This window comes from Rousettus aegyptiacus, unplaced genomic scaffold (assembly GCF_014176215.1).
Source record: "Rousettus aegyptiacus isolate mRouAeg1 unplaced genomic scaffold, mRouAeg1.p scaffold_m13_p_17, whole genome shotgun sequence".
NCBI lineage: Eukaryota > Metazoa > Chordata > Mammalia > Chiroptera > Pteropodidae > Rousettus > Rousettus aegyptiacus.
Genome location: NW_023416292.1, coordinates 30,746,187 through 30,771,197, shown reverse-complemented (window position 1 = coordinate 30,771,197; position 25,011 = coordinate 30,746,187). Strand labels below are relative to the sequence as shown.

The 25,011-nt window shown below is 54.6% G+C and overlaps 1 protein-coding gene across 4 annotated transcripts in view; it reads right to left on the bottom strand.

Annotated features, from left to right (window-relative positions):
• Nucleotides 1-25,011, bottom strand: part of IGSF3 (immunoglobulin superfamily member 3) — an 88,682-nt gene extending 63,671 nt beyond the window's left edge. For 3 of the 4 annotated variants that reach the window (XM_036235034.1, XM_036235036.1, XM_036235037.1), the window contains exons 1-2: nucleotides 24,910-25,011; nucleotides 23,654-24,319 (exon numbers count right to left, since the gene is read on the bottom strand). In XM_036235034.1, coding sequence (XP_036090927.1) covers nucleotides 23,654-23,696 — 43 coding nt within the window. In that variant the 5' untranslated portion in view covers nucleotides 23,697-24,319; nucleotides 24,910-25,011. Of the gene's footprint in view, nucleotides 1-23,653; nucleotides 24,320-24,678; nucleotides 24,801-24,909 lie in introns of those variants that run through there. The other variant, XM_036235035.1, reaches the window with a different exon arrangement.

The window sequence follows — 25,011 nt, the reverse complement described above, 5'->3', positions numbered from 1 at the left end:
ACCATGAGCCATTCACAGCGACAGGTTCCAGTGTCTTCCCTCTTATACCACGTTGGTGAGGCCCACGGCCACATGCGGGCTGTGTACGCTGAACCACGCCACCTGCACGGCTTAGGAAAAAAGTCACAGGCAGGGAGGAGACGAGCATGGAATTAAGCGCCAACCGGACCACGGGCTGACTAGCCAGGTGCTCTGGGAGAGTGGGGACCACCTAGGAAGTCGGGGAGGGTGCGACCGGAGAGCACCCTGACCTGAGTCTTGGGAAGTACGCGGGAGTCAGCCAGGCAGCCCAGGCACAGAAACTGGGAGGCACTCAAACCATGTAAGAGGACAGGGGACACGTGAAGCCAGGGGACAAAGGGCGGGTTCACAGAGAGGGTCAGTGTGCGCTGGGGCTGGGAGGGTAGCGTGAACAGAGGTGGGCAGTGAGCAGAGGGGACGGTGGGCAGGCAAGGACCAGGTCTTCAAGAATCTGCACCTTGGTCGGGGAGCGCCCTGCCTCCCGAGATGCATCTGGTCAACCACCCTCATTATCTAAGTCCCACCTCCACGGAGGCTGTCTGCCCTCCTGCGGTGCGAGCCTCGCGTGTGCAGGAAGGTGCAGACGAAGGGAGAGGCCTGCACCTGAGGCCAGTCCACACACAGGAGGGAGGGGTCCCCCTCCGCGGCCTTCTCCCTTCACACCCTTCTTACCTTCTCCACAAGGAAACAACTCGTGGCACTGTCTGACTGTACGCCTGCATGTTAAGTCAAATCACGAGGACTTCATTACTCGGCCTTTTCTAACTATCAACCTAAGTGTCTGGAAAATATGTGGAATCGTGGGTCTCTAAGAAGCCATTAAATTTAGGGGAAATCCACAATGTGCTATTATTAGATGACAAAAAAAAAAATAGGTATCTTCTCAGGACTGGACAAGTTCCTTAGCTTCGGTCTAGACGCGAACAATGTCATGTGACAAGAGTGACCATCCCAAGCTCATCAGAAGACGAACAATTATACAGCTTTTAAGTTAATTTTTGAACAAGGAAGTACTTAAGACATACAGAAAAGCATGAAGGACAATGAATACCAAGGCACATTCAGAACCGTCAAATCCCGACACTTTGTCCCCTTTGCTTTAGATTCTTTCCCCCAAGAAAGCGCGAGCACTGCAGATGCGGCTCCAGTCGCGTGTTCACTCCCTTCGCGAGCCCACCCCCTCCGCTCGTCCCAGAAATAACATCCTGAATCTGGCATTTATCCCTCTTGCACATGTGTATGCCTTTACTATACGGCAGGTATCTAAAAGCCATCGTTTTTTACGTGTTTTAAAACTGTTTAAAATGGCATCGCACTGTATGCACTCGTCTGCATCTTCACTTGACACAATATTTTGAGCGTACTCTCTACTGACATGCCACTCCAACGCCATCATTATGATTGCTGTAGATCGTCATCCACTGCATGAATATACCACAGTAATTATCTGTACACACGCGCGCACACACACACACACGCCATGATTTATTGTTTCCTGTTGATGAACTTTCAAGTACTTTCCAACTTTCGCTGCAGTAAGTATTCTTGTAACTGTTCACCCAGGGGTATCTGCGGGCACACTAGGCTTTGCCCAAATTCCTGGGACATCCGTGCATCAATTTACACTCTCACGGTCAGTGCTTAAGCATTCCTTTGGTTCTACGTCTTCGACAACTCCTAGTACTGTCTGACTACTACATTTTTATCAATCTGATGGGGACAAAATGTTACCCCCTAGTTATCCCGAAAATTAATTTTAAGTGAGAAAATAAAATACGAAAATATGCAGCTTAACAGATAAAAAATTTTCCACAACACGTGGGAATGTGCCGAGTGTTCCTTGGGTTTTCCTGAAGATGACACAGAGGGGGAGGGCAGAGGGCGAGGGCTCGGATGAAGCGAGACTGGCCGCGAGCTGGTGGCTGTGGGAACCGGATGGAGGAGGGGGGTGCACGGGGCTTCGTTTTCCCGTTCTCTCCACTTTGATAGATGTTGGAAATTTTCCACAATAAGAGGAAGCGGCAGTAGGATCCCGAGCAAAAACAAAGTGTCCGAAGAAGGGACGCGGTGCTGACGGGGGCGGCAGGGCGGGAGGGCGGGCAGGCGGCAGGGGCGCGGGGCGCCGGGAGAGGGGCCCTCGCACTGTGCGGAGTCGGGAGACGCAGGGAAACCGGCTACCAGCGCGGGGTTTTCGATGCCCTTTAACTACACGGCGGCACCCAACAGAACGCTGCCGGATCTTTAAGTGCGGCTGACGCAATGGCCTCCTTGGAAAATCACTCCAGGTTCTGTTCCGTAAAGTTCTACTCTGAAATACAGAACATACTCCAAGATTTGTTTTTTAATTTGTGTAAGCATTACCTATTACCAAAAAACAGAACATTTTAGTGAAAAAAAAAAAATTGGTCCTTTAGCTTTAAAAAAAAAACAACAAAAAACTAGGATGACCTCATTGAGAATGAGAGGTCACACTGCAGGCTCTGAGTGAAGCTGTGACCCTGATGAAGATCATCAGAATTCTGGATGCCTCCACGCAGCTAGAGCAGGGAGGGGCCTGATCCCCGAACTTCAGCAGCAAGGGTCCAGGCTCTAGGGTGGTCAGGGCTCCCAGGATATGCAAAATAAACCTCAGAGAAACAAACAGAGAGTAGGGCTCCCGAGGGAGCAAAATTTGACCTGGGAGGGAACTACAAGCTCCTGCCACACCAGTAGGAAGAAGCAGATTTGTTCAACTGGGTAAGAAAAGGTGGGGAAGGAAAAGCCTCAGGAAGCATGAAAGCCAGGGCTTTAGACCTGGGACCTGGGGAGTGGTCAGCTGGGCGAGTCCTGACCTGGAGGGCAGGGCGTGGTGGTGGCGGTGGCAGGCGCAGAGCTGCTGCGGTGCCATTAATCACCTTCCAGGGCGGGCCTTGGGAGCGCAGGGTGGCGGACGTCAGCAGGGGGCCACCAGGGCCACCCGCCAGGGAGCCCTGGGCAAAAACGGCTTAGCCCGGCCATTTTCGGGTTCCTCTGCTTATTGCTGCTCGGAATGACCTCACCTCGGTGGAACCCAGGTGTCCCACCGGTCTTCATCCGCAGCCTCCACACCCCCCACCTCTGCCCCTGAAGCGATTACTCATTAACCACAGAGATTTCCCGCGGGGAACAAAGAGGCTGCAAACGCTGCTGCCTGCACGTCTCCGTCCAAACAGCACAGCGCGAACGGCGAGTGGTGACTGGCGCCAGCTCCTGCACAAATGCAGCGTCAAAGCCACCGAGGGCTCTGGGCTCGGGAGCCAATCGCCTCTCCTGCCCCCTTGTTTACAGAAAAGGAAACTGAGGTCAACCCGTCCAAGGTCACAGGACTGCTTCCTGGGAAAGCGGCTTAGAGAACCCAGGTGGCCGGCACCCCAGATCAGCGTTCTGCTCCCTCCCGCCCTCCCCAGCCTCGTCCTCTCCCACGTGGAATCCCAGCTGGAATCCCAGCTATTCTTCTACTCGCAGCCCTGGATCCCTGAGAAATCCAGTCTGCAACAGACACTCACTCTCCATGTGACCTTCAGGGGCCCTGACTCACTCCCCCGACAGCCCCTTGTGTCCTGACGCCTGGCAGCTCCCTGGCAGCTCTGTCTTCTTTTGTGCATTTATGACTGTCAGTCTGAGGGAGCAAGCAGGAAGTCTCCACGCCTGCGGCTCAGAGGCTGGCGTTCCCAGCTGACATCGCCCCGGGGCCTGCCTGTCCCGGTGAGGCCGGCCTGCCAGTCTTCCAGCAGGGATCCCAGGGCGGGGGGGAAGGGAAGCGGCTTCCTGGTGTGAGCCTGGGCCACTGCACACTGTGGGGTCTGCAGTGGTAGCCCAGTGTAAGGAGGGCTCCCCGCACACACGGGGCTTCCCTGTGCACAGGGTGGCCGCCCGGCCACTCCCCGCACGAGACCAGCCCCACAGGAGTCATTCCATTCTGCAGGGAGAGGCCGAGGTCCAGAAAGGGCAAGTGATTCAACCAAGGCCATCGGGGAAGGGGCAGAAAACCAGGCTCCCCATCCCAAGGGCAGGGAGGGGCCTTTTCAGTCCAGCAGGTGGGTTCACCCGCAGGTCTCCACCGCCCCAAACCTGTGTGCCCCAAGCCTCTGTGCCCGGCACCCTTACTCTGTGACACTAGCCCTGCAGAAGGAAGAAGGCCCCATGTGTCCTCCACCCGCACCCCTACCACAGAACGCCTCGCCATCGGCCACCCCACTCAGGAAATGCTGCCACAAAGAAAGGAAAAAGGAAAACCCAACCACGTGTTCCTCAGAGGCCTCCGCATTTTCTGCGAGATGCCGCGCCGGGGCACACTGCAATGCGACAGTGCCCGGGTCTCGTGTGGGCTCTGTCAAACCCTCAGGGACCGAACAGGAAAGCAGTGTGGGAGACTGCGGCTGCCAGGCGTCTGCTAAGGAGAGCCCCGGGCAGGGAGGTTCCTGAGACGGTCCCCCAAGCAGAGGCGGCCCCGAGCGGCCCGCACGCGGGCGCACCCCCAGCAAGGGCGAGGAGGCTGAAGCCCATCCCCACCTCTCCCCGCGGCTTCTGCACTGGGCGTCCCTGGGGACAGGGCGGCTCCAACTCCGGCTCTGGCCGGGAGCCAGCATCACAGGGAAAGTGATGAGCGCAGGTGTGGAATGTTCCGGTGTCCACACCCGAGTCCCCTTCGCAGTGGCCGGGAGTCTGCGCGTGAACCTTCACTGTCAACCGAAGCGACGGCAGAGAGGAAACCCAGCCAAGGCACGCGTCCTGCGTGGAGGTGGCCACGGCAGCAAGTGAGGGCCCCGAGGGACGGAAGGGCCTCCCGGCTCTGCACGCCGGAACTCCAGAGCTCCGGTTGAAGCAGACGCGGGACACGCTATCGTGCTTGCCAGCCGCTAACGACGCCTCGGAAGCTAGTGACACTACGGTACGACAGGAAGGGCCCTCGATGAGAGGTCAGACACGCCGCCGGTCCCCGTCCTGAGCTGCTGGTGAGACAGCGCCGTCACGCCGAAAAGCAGTCCGGCCGTTTCTCATAACGGTAAACACACAGGCCTGCCATGCGACACAGCAATCCCACGACGGCCGGTATTTACCCAAGAGAAACGAACACCTACGTCCCCACGGAGACTCGTGCACAGACTAGCAGCCGTGTTCCTGATAGCTCCGAACTGGAATAACCCAAGGGTCCGCCGGCTGGGGAACGACAGATACACAAAATCGTGGTACGTCCATACAGTGAACTACTACTCAGCAACCAAAGGGGATGAACTGGACTCAAGCGACCACATGGGTGAATCCCGAGGGCACTGGCTGAGGGGGAAGCCGGGTCCGAGAGGCTTCACGCTGGAGGGTGCTATGCGGACCTCACTCTGGACGGGGCAAAACTGTAAGAACAGAAATCAGATCCGTGGCTACCGGGCCTGGAGGTGGGGAGGGGGAAACCTTCTGAGGTGATGGGAGTGTTCAACCTCTAATTGTCACAGGGGTTTATGTAACTGTTTACATACGTCAGTACTCAAAGAACGACGCACTTAAAACTGATGAATTTGGTCGCATGTCAATTTATACCGCAATAAAGCGGATTAAAACAATGCTGGGTTCTTTTTCCTTAACTAGGGCTCAGAAAGTGGTCTGTGCTGGCTGTGATGTGGAGAAGTCACGTTACCTTCCCACGCGCCATCTCTGCAGGCGGCCGCGTGACAGCTCCCTGGCTGGGCACTACATGGAGGAAGTCAGAGAATGTGCGTGAACGTACAGAGCCTGGATCCGCATAGGGGTTCGATGCACGTCCGCTTCTGCTCCCCACCTCGGAGTCCACGAGTGGCTCTACTAATCCATGAGCCTTCGACCAGCCAGGCTCAGGGATGAACCAGAGGACCCGGGAAATACTGGAGCCCTGGGGAGCACGGGAGACTGCGGCTGCGGCCCGGGTGGGGTGGAGTGGGTGGGGGAGGGAAGCCCACGGATGTGGGTGCTGGGAGGGGAGGTGGCAGAATGGCACAAAGCGGGTGGCGAGGCCAAGGGCTGGCCTGACCACTCTGCCCAAGGCCGGCCTGGCTGTGGCCTGCAGGCCTCTCATTTCCTCTGCCTTAACGAGGGGTCATGGAAGTGCCTTCCCGTAACTGCATCGTCCCCCGACGCGGTGTCGGCTTCGACGCGGCGCTGGGCTGGAGCCAGACGAAGTCTCCTTCACAACCCACTGGGATCCGTCGCCACCGCCGACTGAACCCTTGGGCTCTGTGACACGGAACACAGGCTTCGGTCGTTCTCTGCCACGTCCCACAGGCGCCACAACGGAGCATTTTTCTGCCTGGCTTCTGGTTAAATGTCACCATCATTATCTTTAGGAGGAAGCTGGAGACTTCTGTGGGACAGGGTCAAAAAGATGGACCCCAAAAAACTTCTAGGGACTTTAAAAGGCTTGGAGGTAAATGGTGCCAGTTAGTTATTCTGTCCAATCTTACTTCAAAAGTTCCTCTTAGTGCAGTACGCTTACTAGCCAAGAAAGGGCTAGTTTTTGTCTCCTAAACAGAGAAAGTGAGAATTTCCTCTACTCATGGGAGGAGAGCGGGATCGAGGCAGAAAGTGGCTGTCGAAAGCAGTCACAGGACCGTGAAGGTGCCAGAGGAGACCCGAGGGAGTCGTGTCGGTCAGAGGTGAAACTCCGAGAATGGCGAGCCGCTCGGCTGGTGGGCCACTCCCCGCAGGAAAGCCTGGCGGCTGACCAGCCTCCCCCGGCCTCTCAGACGCCCTGGGTTTCAGGCAGAGCTCCCCGAACCCTCCCCCGGGCGCGCCATCCAGTGCCAACTCACTCGCTGTCCCCGGGTCCCACGCCCGCACACTTGAAGGGCCGGCGCAGGCTCCCCCCGTGGACCCCCGCATGGTACGCCAGATGACGTCAGCACAGCTCCCCGAAAGTACCGGCGGGGGGGGGGGGGGATGCACGACGGAGGAAAGCCTCAAGAAGAGGCGAGAGGACGGGGTGCTAGGGGGGGCTGGAGCAGACGGAACAGGCTGGATGTGACCGGCTCACGCGCCGCTGGGACGTGCAGGGGTGGAGGGCGGCAGGGGGCACAGAAGGCGAAGGTGAAGGGCCGGCGAGAGCCAGGCGGCAGGGCCTGGCCCGCGGGCTGAGGGACCCTCAGGGCTGCGGACTCCCGGCAAGGCTGGCGGACACCCGGCGGCCAGCGTCCACCGTAGGCGGTTCGGAGACTTCCAGAGCCCGACGATGGCCACGCCAAGACTGAAACAGGAACAGCGAGGTACCCCGAGGGGGTGACAATGTGGTCCCAAGGCCACAGCGACATACTGTGGCTGAAACCCAATCTCCGAATGGCCACCTGCGGCCGGTCAGCTGACCAGGGCGGCACCCCCGGCTCTGGATAGCAGCGATGACATGACAGCTACTGTTTACTGAGCATTTACCTGTGCCGGGCAGGATGCAAGGCGCTCACATCACGGCCCCATGCGACGCTCACAGGAACCCCTGAGAGCTTAGAGTAGTTACGTAGCTTGCCGCAAATCTCACTGCTGGCTCAATAATAAGTGCTTAGTGAACGGCGGACAGATGGATGGATGACTGGAAGGACAGATGGACTATGGCAAGGCCAGCCTGACAGATGGCTCCACTGTCCTCCTGCTCCCGGGACTAGACTTGGCCCTTCCAGGGCTGTCGGAGGAAGCAGGGAGAGCAGTGGGCAAAATCGGGTCGCCTTGAACAGAACGGCATCAACAAATATTTACGAGAGCCCTGTTTTGTTGAAAGGGGAAGATAAAAAAAAAAAAAAAAAAAAAAAAAACACCAGCTTCTTACTGGACAAAGAAACGGTCCCTGGCTGTCTCTGCATTTTCAAATTCATAAAGAAAAGTCCCAAAGTCCCAGTGTGGCCAAGGGCGGCTGGGTTCGCCCCACATCTGAGGGGTCTCTCCTGGGTGTTCCTGCAGCCAAGTTTTCAAGGAGAGGAGAAAATGGGACACACCAGGCTTCACGGGGCGAGCAGGAGAGGCACCCCCCGCAGGCTTTGTCCACGAGTCTGACTCGGCTTTGTTCAAAGCAAAGGTCAGATCTGGCGTCTGCGGCTGTACTCGTCGCCTGATAAAAACCAGATGCCAAGTGCCTCCCTGCCCTGCGATGGGGCCTCTGCCCTTAGGAAAATAATGTGAGTCAGCCAGGCAAAAAGCACCCAGCACCGCAGCAAAGAGAGAGCAGCAAACTCCAAGCGCCGGGCGCTGACTCCTGGGCCTTTAAGGAAAGGCTGGCTTGGAATCCTTTGAAAGTAGAAGAGATCAAAAAGATAGGCTTCGCACCTCACTCTTAGTCTGGTCTGGAGGTCTGGAACTTCTTCCCGAAGCTCTACTTTGAGCCGGATGGTTGAGATGCTCCCGCCGGTCACCAGGGGACACCAGCCACACATTCCCCTCTGCGGGCCACTTGACGGTCTGGTGGCCCGTGGTGAGAACAGCCACCTCACTCGTACAGCCCATGAGGGGCGGGGGGGAACCTCTTCCCTGGGGAGAGGTGAAATGGGGAAAAGCAGGAAACCCGGCCTCCAAAAACGTCTAAAGCCCAGAGGTAGGACGAGTGGCCGGCGAGCTGCAGCCGGTTCACTCAGCCCCTGAGCAAATCGAATCGGAAGTCGGCGGGAAACTGCAGCCTGAGGTCCACACGTCCGCGGGATCCTACGCAAACGGCGGTCAGCAGCGCCGCCCGCGACGCTACAGCTCCAGACGCGGCTTCCACAGGGAGCTCCTGGCTGCAGGTGGATGGATCCACGTGGGATGCGGCCAGGACGGCCCCTCCCCTTACGGCCACGGCCCGGGCCCCGAGTGTGGGATGGCACAGGAAGCAGAGATGAAGGAATACCCACCGGGCTCTCGGCTGCCTGGCCAGGAGAGGACACCTGCCACTTCCTCTCCCGTTTCACTGGTCAACGCTGGGCGCGCGGCCCCTACCGAACTGCGAGGGAGGCAGGGAAATCGGGAGCGCGTGCCCACCCAGGGAGCGCCCACCACGTCGCCTTAAGCCCTGCCCAATCATTCCCAAGGACTGGCCCGCAGCTTCAGGTAAATCCAAGGTCACGATGCCCAGACCTTCCCGCGTTCCCCCAAAACCCCAATGGCAAAAACCGCACGGCGTCTTCCCTAAAACCAGTTCCCTCTTCCGAATTTCCTTTCGTGTCATTTCCCCAGCCACCGCGCTCCTCTTCTAGCCTCCGCCCTTCCACGACTCTCCACCGACTTCTTTAAACCGCTCACTCACTCCTTTACGACTGCCCTTTGATACTGTCCCTCACCTCCCACTGCTTGCAACCCAGATCTTCCCACCTCCGACTGACCATTCCAGGAGCTGACCCTGGCCACTCGCCGCTTCCTTTCTACCCTTCCAGTCGACCTGGCACGCGGCGGCCTGGCCCTCCCTCCCTCCCAGGGGCCACCTTTCTCAGTTTCTGCCCTGCTTACGGGCCCACGGCGCTTCCCCGCTGCATACACCAGGGGTCCCCTCCTGAGCCTGCGACCTGCAGTCCCCTGGACTCTGCCTGTGGAACCAGTCAGGACATAATCTCACTGTGCTCTGCCAGGCCACGTCCACTCCTGTCTCCACAGGTCTGCCCACGCCACCCACTCCTCCTACGCGAATCCTAACCCTTCCTCGGGACCCGTTCCGAACACGACGTCCCCACTCGAGCCCTTCGCCTCTCTCCTTTCTGGCTTACCGCAGGGCTGGGCACCGGCTCTAAACCGTAGGCCTGATGATGATGGTCCGAATGGTACTGTTTCATGGGACTAGATCCTACGTCCTGCTCCTTTGAAGGAGGGCCTTTCGCCGTGAGTAGTGGAAAACACCGACTCCACCGGCTGGGACGGCGGGCGCAGGAAGGGTGGAGGCCGGCCTGCTCACTCTTCGGTGGCGGCTCTGGCATCCAGGGCCCAGGTTCTTTTCATCTCTTCCCCTCTGCCGGCCTCGACACACTTGCTTTCCCCACGGTGACGGGACGGCTGCCTCGCTGCCAAGACTTTGGTGGAAGGAGGCCTCCCCTCCGCGTTTCTTTTTAGGAGAGGAGACACCTTTCCCAGAATCTTCCCGGAAGACTCCCCCTCATACCTCCTGGCTCAAGACTGTGTCACACGCCCATGTCTAAACTGCAGGCCTCCAGGACTGGCTTAGAGCGATCGGCTTTTAACTTGGAGCCGGAAGCTGGGTCACCGTTCTCTGAGAGGGTGGGGGAGGGGAAGCAGAGCATTCAAACCAAGTCGTGGCTCTGCCCTTGGGAAGAGAAAAGAACGGCCATTGCACAGGCAACCAACAGCGTCCGCTACAGGCGGGAGCCCATGTCGCACGCCTGTGTTTTCCCTACCCTGCCATCCCCATGCTGTGCTGGCACAGAAGAACGCCCATCAACTAGCTATGGAATTGAGCTAGAACCAGAAATTACCCTGTGGCTGCGAGAAAATAGCGAGCATTATAATAGAGTGGCACAATTGGACATTTGTGCTCTGAAACTGGACAGAGAGCCATGCGATCCAAACAGATGCGAAAAGCGCTCAGCCCAGGAGGTTTGGGAGGCCCTGCCCCAGCCCCAGGCTGGACCTGCTCCCAGTTCCACAGGCGGGGAGCAGGACCCAGGCCAGAGTGCTGGGCTGCTCCCCACAGGGCCCAGCTGGGCCTTCTCCTCAGGTCGACCCTTGCCTGAACTGGGCCAGTGGTCTCCATCCAGCCTAGAGCCGGCAGGCACAAGGGAGGCGCATGGCGGGGCCTGCCGGTGCCCAGCATGTCACCGAGCACGTCGCGGGCACACGCGAGCCTGTTGAAGAGGAAAACCGGGACCCGTGAGGTCTGGGCTGTAAAAGCGAGTGCGCCCGTCGCTCGGGACTGAAGAGCTGGCTCGTCGGTCGCTCCTCTGTCCCCTCCGGGCCCCCCTGCGCCGGTCTCTGCCCTCCGTCTCAGCTTTCCAGCACACGTCCGCAGGTTCTCTGGGCTCCCGACAGCACTGCAGGCCCGAACACGCACGCTTCCGCCACGGCCGGGCCACGCTGCGAGAACTGCGGGGCACACGGCTCTCCGGCCCCACCGACGGCCCGTGTCTACAGCGCAGGGCCACAGGCGTTAGCTCTGTGACGTTCTGGGTCTCCTTTTCTGACACGGTAGCTGGCCCTTCTGAAGCGAAGGAAAACTCTTAGGTGCAGCCTCTCTCTGAGAGCGCCACTGATTACGACGAGCATTCGACACTCGAGACGTATTGACTGACCGAACGGTGATCATTAGGTTGAGCCGTTCGACGCTGCTGATGCCCCACTGTTTTTGACCGACAAATGGGGCCACGTCATCCACGTCAAGCTAGTATTTACTCTACGCCAAGCAACAGGGTAAGGAGGGGCTTGGGATACCAGGAGCCACCACGCAGTCGTGGAACTTAAGAGTCCGGCGTGTGAAATCATTAATTAAAAAGCAATCTCAATTTTTTTAAAAAAAGAAGCAGCAGCAGTCTATCTTCGCTGTTGTAATTAATCGTACGTGCGTTTATTTGTGTGCTGCCTGGCCTCCTTGCCAACCTACAAACTACACAAGGACGACGGCTGTGTCTCCTCTCGAGAGCACGCGGCCAAGCACGCGGCAGAGCCCATCGGACACCTGTTAAACTCAGCGATTCCTCTTACAACAGACAAGTGCAGGTGCTGGGCAGCCCCTGGCAGAGTGAGCTAACTGCTCTTGGGAGGAACGGATCAGGGACTTCCCTACCTTGGAAATTTCTGGCATGGCTGGTAAGGCCGAATTAGACGTTCACACACCAGGCCTCCACGCCACATATGAGCTCCCAGCAGCGCGTGGACATGGGGTTTCATGGGACTCTTTAAAAGTCTTAAGAGGACAGACTGTTTCTAAACAATCTAGTATTTCAGAAACGCCATTTAAATAAACTGGGCTAATTACATATCATTCTTATTTTTCCCCTAAAGCAGGGTCCCCGAGGACCTTTGTGAGTTACTCTCTTAGCCTAGTCTGAGTGACAGTATTTACTTAAAAGCAGTAACAGTGAAGTTCTTGAAAAATATTGTATAGCTCAGACATTTTACTAATTCGAACTCATCTTCCTCATTCGTCTACACTGTCAGGGGATTTACCTATTAAGAGAAAGTGCTGAAGGCTGCTTTTGTAATAGTCACTAAATTCTTTTTTGCAGGACACTTCTGTAGCAAGAACCTAAGCTAACGCCAGAATGTGGCAGAAATATAAAATAACGACAATCTGAAGAGCAACTGTGACCCGATTTCGTCTAATAAATGACACATATGTGAAGTCACGTTCAGATTATAAGCAAAGCACGTGAAAATTTTAGATCCTGCACCTCTGACTTTTTGACTGACCGTACAGAACTTAACAAAAAATGTCAGCAGGCCTCTTATCTATGTTGCAGCTTCTTCCCGAGAGCCAGCCCTGGACATAGCAACAGCCATCGGCGAGCCTGGACAGCACCTTCACGCATTGGGCCTGTCATTATTCGCTGGTCACATCCACAGAGCATCTGGAACTCTCTTGACATGGCAAATGATCAGCGGGCCCTGTCCCCACGCCAAAAACAAACGAAAACCTGTCACCGGCAAGGACACCCGGTCTCTCCAAAGGATGCCCAAGTCCCCGTGCGGCCTCCTTTGCAGAACCTCGCAAATCTCTGGGGTGCAGGCAGGATGATCGGGGGCTAGTGCAGATTATGCTCTGAACGTCTTAAGAGATTAGTTACCTAAAACCCCCCACATGACTTCGGTCATCCCCGTTACCGATGACAGAGTTAAAGCCTACTTGATTAAAGCCGAACGCTTTTATGTTTGCAAAAGGAAAAACATGCAGAAGAAAATGAGAGCCAGATTTCTGACAGGCACAGCACCAGCTCCAAGACATCAGGGGCTACTGAATAAATTATGACGAGGAGGCGCATACAGTAATCATAAATTCACCATAAATACCACAGCCCTCAAGGCTCTCATATTTACTCTCTCCCAAACCGTATGCTGAATCTGGCCTTGTCCTCAAATGAGGCCTGGCTCTCCCCAAATTCCAAATATGGGAAATTACAGCTCTTCTGCGGTGGGGTTAAGGGTGGGAAAGCAAATGTTTGTACTGAGTAGCGTTTTAATTGAAACAAAGGCGAAGTGCACCAGAGTCTCCTTCTCTTCCGTCAGGGGCGTTTCCCAGTCCTCCTTCCATCCTCCCCTGCATCCAGGCCCACAAAGTCTTTCCCTCAGGACCAGAATAGTTCCTCTTTGAAATAAGAGGGCGATGCATGAGATCCACAAGATGCTTCCAAAATAAATTCAGGTCTAGAAGCACAGAAGTCCTCGATCTACTTTCTCCCTTCCAGAAGCCCACTGCTCCGGAGAAGCACCCGGAAGAGCTGGATTCATGGCCTGGGTACCGTGCAGATGCCACGCATCCCAACCAGAGAGCTGCTGGGACGCCAGCTCCAAGCGGCCACCCACTCTGACCGAGGGAAGGAGAAAGCGCTGGGCAGGGTGCTGCCTGTGGGCTTGTTTTTATTTTTTGTTTGTTTGGTTTTTTTGTAATGAAATAAATACCAGAAGACTGACTGCAAAACGGTCCAGCAAGCTATCTTTTGCACTGAAACATCAGAAGACATTAAGAAACTCTTCGGCAAATCATCTCTAAATGGTGTCAATAAAGGGTCGTCTGTTTTGGAGTGAGCCTGGAACGAATCTATCTGCACAATCACTCCTCTGATAAACTAATGGACGTGTCCATCTGGGAAGCAGAATTCCCAACAGGCCATCCATCTCCGCAGAAAACCAGGAAGGCCTAGGAGAAGTGCTGTTTGTGGGGAGAAGGCCGGCCCTGGGCAGAGGCTCCCGGAAGCAGCTTGGGGGCACAAGTGACCCCCACTAAGCACAGTCCACGACCCACAGACTGGGGGACGTGGAGTAGGGATAACCACTAGAGACATGCCGAAAAGTGCAGATCGACGCCTTCTCAAGCGTTAACCCCAGCCCAGGGGAGGGCGGCTGGCAAGGCACCGACCTGGAAGAGCCTGTACCCCACTGAGCCGGCACAGCGGCTTCTGGAGAACGGGGCCCGACGCTGGTGAGGGCCCTGCGCTGTCCCAGCCTCCCCTCCACGGCTTCCTGAGAGGGGTCACGGGGAATCAGGGAGGCCAAGCACAAGGACCGGCACCACACCCTGACATAAGGGTCGGCGGAGGGCAAAAGCGTCTCTCATCCGATGGGAAGAATGGGACTGTGGTCGTTCTCATTTGTTCTGGCTTCCTAGAAATTCACAGCTCAGTCCGAAATGCCCAGTTCCCACAGGCAGACAATATCCCCCAGCAGTTAATAAGGACATTCCACACAGCCAGGGCTGGAGACATTTATATTTGCTATTTTTAGAAGAAAGACTTTGCCCTTGGGGGAGTAACCCCAATCTCCCCCATCACCGATATGCAGCCCTTACGCTAAAGAGCCCTTCATCGGGTGCCCCTGGTATTTGTAATTCACGGCAGCTAAAGAGCTGAGAACAAAACAGGAAGAAAAGATGTTAAGTAATAATAAGAAAAAAGACCTACCTTAGGGAAAGGAAAGAGTTCCCTAATGCCGCGCTTTTAATTAATCTATTTATTAAAGATTAAAAATACATATCAGGTGACTGACTACTTAAAACATTCGTCATGATTTCACCTTTTAATCCTTGGTATGTGAGATAAGGGAACAATGGGTGCTTGTAGCAGGCACTCAAATATCTGTTTGCTGAACGGAGGAAAAAGTCTTCTTAGGAAAGTATTTTAAGTAGATTCGCACAGAGAAGCGGTCTCTGGATGGGTGGTAGCAGGTCACATTGATGTTTACGAGGGGTTGACTGTGATACGTGAATCCCACAACCACCCCTCCAGAAGAGCGACTACTTTAAAAACCAGGTCCAAAGGTGAACCATCCAAGAAACCTATGCTGGCTCCAGGGGTTTTAAAAGAAAGTCACACCTGTGAACCTGAGAAGTAACCCAACACTTTGAAATGATCGTCTTTGTACAGCAACAGCTACTTCTGCAGGGCTAGAGGAAAAAAAAAAAAATTATCTTCCTCTGGGTTAAGGTCTCAAGTGTCTGGCAGCCCAGCAAGCAACCTTGGGGAGGACTGGTTCAGTTAATTCTAAATGGAAGAATCATTTAGGAATTGAAAAAGCAAGAAAACTCTCATTTTTCTCCCTAGTCTATGAGCTAACAAAGACACTTAATTGAACTAGACACAAAACCCAGGATTTATGGTTGTCCTCTTAACAAGTTTTAAATAGGTCTCATTTTAATTTGGCATAGCTTCAAAATTATAAATAAAATAGTTGACAAAATTTGTGTGTTTAATTTGTGAATTTATGGGTTTGCGGAGAAAATATTCAGAATAAACACATCAATTATTTTTATCAAATACATTAAAATTTAAGGGCAGTGTTTTTATTAAGACTCTTGCTCTTGATAAAGACAAAATTATTCCATTATATAGCTATTGAATGAGGCTCAGTACTCCCCAATGATTTCACGAATTACAGTTCCAACTAGCTATAAAATAACTAAATCAGTTCTGATACTGCCATAAAATTAAGCCTGAAAAAAAAACAGTGAAGTAAATCACTCCTTTAAAATCAAATTGTTGAACAATGTGTCCTGTATGGTTCCATTTATGTCAGGAAAAAAAAAATCTATATTTGTGTGAGCATATGCATAGAAATTATAGAAAAGGTCTGGAAGACTATATGTAAAATTATAAAGGACACATATCAGACTCAACAAGTGGTGTGGGGCAGATAAGAGAATTTTTACATTTTTACTTTCAATCTGTACTTTTTTTTTTTTTTTTTACGACAGAACTGTAGTCACCTGTCATCGCTGGCAAAAAAAATTAAAATTCGAAAGAATAAAGCAAACAAATATACGCTGCCTTGTGAAAATGAAACCAATCTCTCGTCACCTTGTTACACGTTTACCCTGAAGCACTGTATTTGCTGTTTTGAGTTATGACTTAATTCGAATCAAATCTTCAGGGAACACTAAGGCTTCCCGAGGTGGGTGTGATACCTAAGAGGTTGAAAAATTTCATTTTTGGAAGTCTTTTTGAAAAAAGAGGGGTGGGGTGGTGGTCAGTTGTACCTGGCCAGAACAGGCTGGGAGTGGCCTGACCGGCAGCAACGGAGGATCGATCGCTCAACTCGGGCCTCCTGTGCCTCTTCTTACCGAACGTCCCTCCTCGCAAAGTCACAGTCGCCAGCACGACCTTCGCGGCAAACTCCACCTTGGCTGCCCTCATTCGCCAAGCTTTCAAAATTAACACCTGGGATCCAGAAGCTGGCCACACCTCAGAGGTTCCAAAACACCTAAGGATGACACCACCTGTCCTAGACTGCTAAGACACGGGGTTGAGGTGCCTAACTGGTCAGGCTCTGTGTGTCCTCTGGTCGCGAGCAACCCAGGGCATCGAAGCTCGCTTCAGAACTAGTCTACATCAAGTGTGAGCGATCAAGCTGGTCGTTACATAGGAAAAACAGATTGCTCCTACTTAATAAATGCTATCTGTCTGGGAGATAAAAGATTTCAAGTTTATGGGGCTCCTGGGGGAAGGAAAGTTAATAAAAAATGGTCCTTGGCAGCAAGCCTCATGACATGATACTCCAGAGTATGGGAAAATGGGTGTCACAAACAAAAGCCAGTATTACATACATGAAAATAACACCAACCTCCGGTTACCATGAGCATACTCTACACCTGAGAATCGTAACACACAAGTGACATGAGATTCCTTTGTCCCGTTTTAATAAAGGGACAGCCTGGGGACCTGGAAGAGGAGAAGAAGACGCCAGTTTCATTGAATTCACTGTTTTGTAAGAATGTCTTCGCCCTGACGATTTTTTGGTAGACATGCAAAAGCCCCCTCAAGGAACGCCTCCTGGGCTCCCACTGGTCCTTCAAGGCACCCACTTATAGCTCACTGGTATCTTTCATCTGTCTCTGGACCAAATACCCAGACCTCACGTCAACCGACTGCTCCAAGTGTCACCAAGCAGCACCCTCAGGCCCCCGGCCCACTGACACTGGGCTTCGCCACCCCTGAGAAGCCTTCTTGAAGCAGCCCCATGCACCCGTGTGTCCTCCAACCCAAGACTCTGCCAGGACCTCACTCTCCTATTACTCAAGGAATGCCTAACGTTTAGGTCTTCCTGAAAGCCTTTCCCAAACGGCCATCCCTCATCCCTCTCCTGGACAGAGAACCCCCTCACTCCTCCCGCTGAGCTGCAAACAAGATCACCCAGGCCTTGCATCTCCTTCCACAATAGACGCCCACCGTCAGAGAGCACGTGATATCGACGTCTTCCTGGCCACTCTCCTGGCCTTAGACTGTCATCTCCTAGAGGGCAGGGACAGGGCTGTGTTCAGCAAAGCCTAAGTCACCTGTGTGATGGGGAACAGGGTTATTGGGGAGAATTTAATTAGAGGGATAAAACAAGGCTCGGGAGAAACTTTGTTTCAACCGTCGGTCTTATAAAGCCTATTATAAAGCTTTTTAAAGCACATCTGACCACTTTCCAGCCTGGGTAGAGTTAATATAATTTAATCTTTGATTTAGGATCTTGCGGTGCCCTGAGGCTCATCATTCTCTTCTGCTACTATAATTACAGATGCGGAAGATGTAGAGACTGAGCTGCCAGTGGCCTGGAAGCTCATTTCTAGGATAAATCCTTACTACACATCCTGTGATTTTTGCCTTCCTGAAAGTAGAGTTAAAAAAAAAAAAAATCCCACTTAACTGAGAATTCCAGTTAAGGGGGGTCCTTCGCCATGGTCTCTGTTAAGGGCCTGCCACTGTGGCCCTGTATTAGTCACTTAATAAAGGGTTCTTGATGAGGGGATTTGGCAACATGTGATTTTGTACAAATACGGGCTTGATTTTGATGCAACCACTCATTTCTTTGAAAATCATGGGGCATTCACACACAAATTTCCTAAATTTCCTTTAAGTAAAAACCAACCCTTTACAAGAAATAGCTACGCTCACTTTGAAGCAGCAAAGAAACAGGTGTCCAATCATGGCAAATGAGAAACTCCCAGAGGAACCTAAAAATAGGAATCGAGGAGCCGTAACTCAGAAGCACGAGGCCAGGGACCGTGGACCAGCGGAGGCCAGCAAGTGGAGCCACTTCGTCCAGCTCCCTGGACTGGGCTCAGGGAAAGTGGTCTGCCTGGGCTCCAGGGACCCAGTCTAAGCCCAAATCCCAAACTCAACACAATCTAAGCCAATTCCGTGTCTGCATCGTCCCTCATGAACTGGTCCCTAAAACCACTGAGTCATCTCTCCCATCTCGCGAGGGCCACTCCCCGCTTACTGTGACTGCCGACTCCTCTGCAGCATCGGGGCTCTGCCCTCTCCTTCCAAACCCTGCCGTTCCTGAAAGCCCACCCCAAGACCTCTCCCACAGTGTCTTCCCCGCCACCGACGATGGCCTCTGCACTCCCCAGGAGTCTGCGGATAAAATCCAAGAGGTATGTGAACATGACTTGGAAAGGAAAAAAAAAGAAAAAAAGAAAAGAAAACTACATCTGTATCTTCACTAACCTCTTGGCGGGTGTTAAAATGCCTTTGATCGTGAATGTAGGCAACCATCATGGTAGTCTCCAGAGCTGTGACTTTGTCACAGCAGACAACAGACACACCTTCATATTGCATCGCAGTGGATGCAAATACCCCAAAATATCGTTTTCACTCCTCCCTGTGCCGAAATGATAATAACTGTTAGAACTGCTGTTAGATTTTGTTACTTAACGAGTTATTAAAGAAGCACACTGCTGTATCATAAATTTACTTACTATTTTGATAGCCTACATTTCAATACAATTGACTGCCTTCGTTATCCTGTGTATTTTATTTATGTGTTTTTAAACGGTATCCTCAGAAGGGGTGCACGGGCTTCACCGGACTGCCAGAAGGATTCTGGACCGCACAGAGAAAGTTCAGAACCCCTGTTTGGTGAAGTGAGGGCATAAGCACTATACGATAGCCAGACAAACCTGGATTCAAACCCAGATTCTGCCCATCTCTAGCTCTTTTCCTTTGAGCAAAATCATTTAAACTCCCTGAGCCTTGAACTTCCCCATTTCGACTGAGGGAGCCAATACAGAAACAACGGCTACCTCGCAAAACCATCCGTTCACGGAAACGTTAACTGAACACCCACCTGCTTCGCGCCAGGTGGAAGGCTGAGCTCCTAGGCTAATGAACGTGGCACTTTAGAGAGGAGGTCACATGACACGAATGGTTTGGCAGTGACTGGCATTCTGTAAACATTCCATAAACCCCACAGCACCACTACTAAAATCACACTTGGTGCTTGACTACATTCTGATTTTATGTGGCCTCCCACGTGCAACTGTGGGTTCACCAAGCTTACACCCTCCCAACGTGGCTTCTTAGAGTACCGGAGCTGGGCCTCACTGAGGGGGCAGCAGCTTGTTAGATGGAAGAACACAGGATCTGGAACCCAAGGGACTTAGCTTCGAATCCCTGCTCTGCCGCTTGCGAGCTCTGCGACTATGACAGAGACTAGTCCCTGTCCTCCAAAGTCTGTTCTCTCCTTCCTCTATACTAACGGAACCCCTCGGTTTCAGCTGTGCACACGGACACTCAAAATTAAGGATAGTTCCCCGCCTCCCTTGCAGCAATGTATGGTCATGGGATCAAGTTCCAGCCAATGCGAATATAAGCATAAGTGATGTGTGCCATTTCCAAGAAGTGTCCCTAAATTAAGAGGGTCTGCCTTTCACCAGCGTTTTTATCCTAACACAGCCATCTTGGACTAGGTGATGACCTTGGGAATGGACGTATGCACATGGAGCACCATTTCTAGCTAGTACAGTAGGGCAAGTTCCTGAATCTCCCTGAACCTCCATATCCCCATCTACGAAAAGGGGATAATGCAAGCTATCTACCCGGCAAGCTTGTTCTAAGGGCTTGGAGAGACAGGGCTTGCTTCACAGTAAGGGCTAGAGTTAAGAGAGATGATATTACTATCATTATCGTTCTTCTCTGCTGCAATGAAAAATATTGGCAATTGGGACCTCTTAACACAGCTCTGGGTGCCCAGAGGTGGCCCAATGATTTGCACAGCTGAAAGGCACCCTGGCCACTCCAGACCCCCAGACAAGAACTCCCTTCTCTGGCATCCTTGTCAAATGGCCCCCAGGAAAGGGAAGTGTACTACCTCCGAGATAACTATTAGGGCAGGGGTGTTTGTTCATCCATAAATCACGATCCTCATCTTCTTCCTTCAGAACCCTTCCCCTGACAGCCACCAAACGACCTCACTTCTCTCCGTCCTCCGTCTGCTCTGCCTTTGATCACTGCAGCCCTGCCTCTGCGCTCACTCCCACCAACACATCAAAGTTCCTTTCAATCTTTTTGGAAGCACCTTCTGGCCTCTCGCCTAAGAAGGCTTCCCTAACTAACTGGGAAGTAAGTGGTCGCTTCCTGAGTCCCGTTCTATCTCAAACTCTACAAATGACATTCTCTCCCACCGCAGAACGCAAATGATCATTAGCAATAGACATGTTCTCCTGCATTGATCCAGTCTCAATCTCCTGCATTTTTCACTGCTAACATTTTTAAAGCTATTTCATCTTGTTTGCAGCATCAGCACTGATGTGGGAGGCATAACTCTTCACGGCAATGCAAAATCGAAATTTGCTTTATGTGCCTAAAGCTCGTACTCATCTTTCCTGATGATTCCCTTCCTGTTCCTGCAGACACGAATCCTATCCCATCTCTCCCACATTGCTGTCATCTTTCCATGTCACTGTCACTCACGCAGGCTGCTCCCAGACACAGGCACAGCCACAACCACCTCCCCTCTCCGCGTGCCCTCTCTTACACACTCATCCCACAATCGCGCGCTCTCTCTCTCTCTAGCTCTCATCTTCTGCCCTCTGGCTCCACCCATTCCCAGTCGTGGAGACTTCACTGTTCTCATGGCTTGACCAGGTCCAGGCTTAAGATGCCTTAAGGCTTGGAACAAGGGTGGCTGTGGCTGCCAATGGCTCTCCAGTTGGGTGGGGGACCCTGAGGTGCAACAGGAAGAAACAAGCAAGACACAGTGGTCGCGAGGGCAGAAATCAGTACCCAGGCAGGCAGAAAAGGGAGAACACGATCCCACACATGGCGAAGGAGGAAAGCAGAAGCAGAAAGACCTAATGATGTCAAACGGTCACAGCATCTTGGATGTTCCCTGCATACCACCCCCCACATGCCGTCACAGGGTTTTCTAACTCGAACTGCCATTTCCAGGGGCTGGCAGCACCTGGGTCACTCTCACTTAGCCTTACCCTGCTGTTCACAAACAAAATTTCAACCGAGGTGTGACTCACATGGGCATATAACCTGGGGATTCTTTACTGTTTTAAATTCACATTACACATTAATTTGCAATACCCAGCAAGAATGCTGCCGCATAAATCAGATCACACCAGACCGCAAGCAGGAAATAAGACCCCAACACAGGTTTGGTCCCCTCCCCAAACACCATCTGCTCTCCAAACAAAGTAGCAGCGAGGCCCCCTCCCCAGCATGCTGAGAGCTGCTGAGAGGGGGCTTCGCCAGCGGAGCTGAGAACGCCAGGCAGAGATGACCACGCGAGTCCACGGTCCCAGACCTTTCTGCTCACGCGTCTGGTCTGGCCTTCCGCCACCGTCCCTTCCACGCCACCTTGACGCTCCTTCTCCTCCGTGGCGCCTGTTCACACATGAGGCCGGGAGCGAAGGGCAGATGACAGTGCCAGGTGCCGGGGCCCGAGCTCCAAGCCATGGAGTGGCCCGGCGAGGGACCGGCAGGCAGCCTTACGTTTTACAGCACTTCCTGTCAGCGACGGGCAGGAGACACAAACGGCACCAAGGTGACATTTCCTTGTTTTCCCACTGGTGGTTCCTTCTGCCCTGGGCCCCACCCTACCAGTCAGGCCTCCTTCCGGCCTTAGCCACCCAATCGGCCCAGGGCCAAACCTCCTGGAGGGCTTTCCTTGTCGACTGGAATCCACATGAATCGCTAATGACTGATACGGATTTCAGCACAGACACTCAGTGAATGACAAACGCAGTGTAACAAATACCAACACAGTAGTTAGGGCTGGTGAACAGAGAGCCACCTGCCTCCGCAAGTCGGCCTGAGCACACAGGAGACACAGAGACACCGCATCCTAACCCGCACCTGGGCAGGAGGCTGACTGAGCGTCCAGACCCGGCGCGCATGCGTGTTGGGGTGGGGGGCGCTGACACTAATGGACTCACCTGGCTCCTCGACCTGGCCGTCCACTGGAATCACCTGAGAGAGCTGAAGTCTGGGTCGCTCTCCCAGAGAATCTGGCTGGATTCACTGGTCTGGGGTTGCTACCTGGATTTTTAAAGGCTCCCCCAGTGACTCTCACGTGCACCCGAGTCTGAGAACCGCTGACTGAACACATTTATTGTGTTGTCAAGATGTTTAGAACACCTTACAGCCTTTCCCTGTCACGACAGCCTCGGAGGTATCGTCCTGTTTTACTGAGATTCAGACATCGATCCTGGTAAGGCTGAGTCTGGAACTCAGGTCCTCGGATCCCAAAGTCCATTCTCTCCCCGCCCCCCTGTGGACGCCTGCTGGGGGGCAGACAATGCACGAAAGCGCTCTCCACCGCCAGCAGGTCACAAAGTCCACAAATGCGAGACACCTGGATTTGGAGACGCAGACACCATCGGCAGCAGGGGACCCAGCCACAGGGAGGCCAGGGGGTGAGCTCACGCGTGAGGTCCGACGCAATGGAGACAGACAGGTCCTGGCCCCGGAGCCTGACCTAGACCCGAGATACCACGCTTAAGACGGTGCCCAGTGGCATGGGAAGTACTGCTGAATCTGAGAATGGACGCGTGTCGGGCAACCGGGGGCTCTTCACTGGGGAAGGAATCCTTAAGAGGGGTGTCAAGGGTTCGCCTCTCGGAGCCACAGTTTCTAGTTTCTCCATCCGCTCTAAGCACATTCTGAGCTTCTGTGGGGGGCACAAAAACCAATCCTCGCACACCCCTAACGGGCAGCTTCTGTTCCTCCAGCTCACTTCCCAGCGTCCCCGGTGAGGAGACACATGACGAGTGCCTTCAAACACTTTCTGTCTCCAAACGCCTTAGGACGGGCAAAGCACCCCGTCAACCCCCTTCCCCAACCACACCCACGTCCCCCGCAAGATAAAGCACCACCCACACCGAACCAACTCTCCCGACAGTCGGAATAACGTGGCCAGGTCCGTCGGATTAGGAAGGACTGTGGGCCACGCACCATGTTGATAATGCTACAAGAAACCACCCTACAATCCACACGGAGTCCCTAAACCACCAACGTGCAGGTGGGGGACCTGAGTATTGCGAGGCCTGGGACACACACTTGAGGGACAGCAAACGCTCCTTCCTAAAGACAACGAGCAATATTCCTCCTGGATCAGAAATGGGTCCCTTGGTCCTCTCTCACACACTGGCCGCCTCCCGGTGCCTGTCCCTCGAAGCCGAGTGCTGATGGGAAAGAGCCACGAGGAATTACAGGAACCGAGCGCGGGTTAAACTTTCCCATCGATCGCACGGATGAGCAGCAGCACTTACCCAGCACAGCCAGACAGCTCAGCACCAGGAGAAAGCACTTCATGTCGGCAGCGGGCAGAAGACAGGGCACAGGGCGCTTCCACTGCTCCCGGCCCTTAATCTCTCATCTCCAGCAATCCACTTAGACCTCCGGGGGACAGTTTTGGAAACAGAACTTAACTCAGGAAATAAGAACGGGTTCAAGAGAAGAGCTCGGCAGGAGGGAGTCCGCGGAGGGCAGCGGGCGGCATGGGTTAAACTCCCCTGTGCAAAGAAAGGGTCCAGAACAATTCTGCAGGAGCTCCGGGCTTCTGCGACATCATGTGCCTCGCGGTGTCCACTGGAACTGTAGGCTGCGGTGGATTAATCCTCAAGGAAGAGAAGGGGAAAGTCTGAGGAAATCCTTTCATCCGCTGATTATACAGGAATGTCCTTGGCTTCCCAGTGAAGGTGTCTGCAATCTCCCTCAGTCGGATTCCCCGAAGGGAACGGGGCAGGTTTTGTGAAAACCTCTGAAAGCCACATCGCCCCGGCCGGCGTCGACCGTTTTACTGTCCTCATCAAAAAGTCGATCCGCATCCATGACGGCAGGTCACGGAGCCGCCACCTGCCCCAGACCTGCTCGGGCCCCGCGAGGCGAGTTGGCGTCCGGCTGTCCCGAGGCGGCCCCACGAGGCCGGCGGAGCCCTGCAACGAGCGCAGCGGGGGTCAGCGGGCGGAGGCGCGCCCCGGCGGGGCCGAGCGGCCCGGGGCCACGACGGTCGCCGCCGGCGCCCCCGCCGCCCCGCGTCCCCGCCCGGCCCGGCGCGGCGCGCTGCTGGGAAGCCGCGTCGCCCCGGCCCCACTTCGGCCGGCCGCGCGCCTCCCTCCCGGGGACTCCGCGCCCCGCCGGGAGCCCGACGCCGCGGGCGGCCCCACCCTCGGCGGGCGCAAGCCGCGCGCGGGCTGCGAGGTGGGGCCGCGGCTCCCGGGCCCGCCCCGGCCCCCGCCCCCGACGGGGGAGCGCGGCGCGCGCCGCGTCCCAGGTGGCCCCGCTATTGTTTTACCTTCCCGGGCGCTGATTTTTCGCTGAGTGGAAAGAAAAGCGACGGAGGGAGAAGGGAGCCCGGGCTCCCCTTTCCGCTGCCGGGGCGCGCTCGCCGTGCGCCCGGCCGGCCAGGGGAGGGTCTGCGGCCCGACCCCCGAGCGCGGCCCGGCGCCCGGCCGCCGCCGCCGCCGCCCCGCCCCCGGCCCCGCGCCCGCGCCCCGCGCCGCCCGCGCCGCCCCGCGCCCCTGACCTCGCGGCCGCAGCTCCCCGCGCGCGTCCGACCGTCTGTCCGTCGGCCGCGGCGCACGCCTCCGGGGACGCACCGCCTCCTCCCTCTCCTCCCGCTACGGCA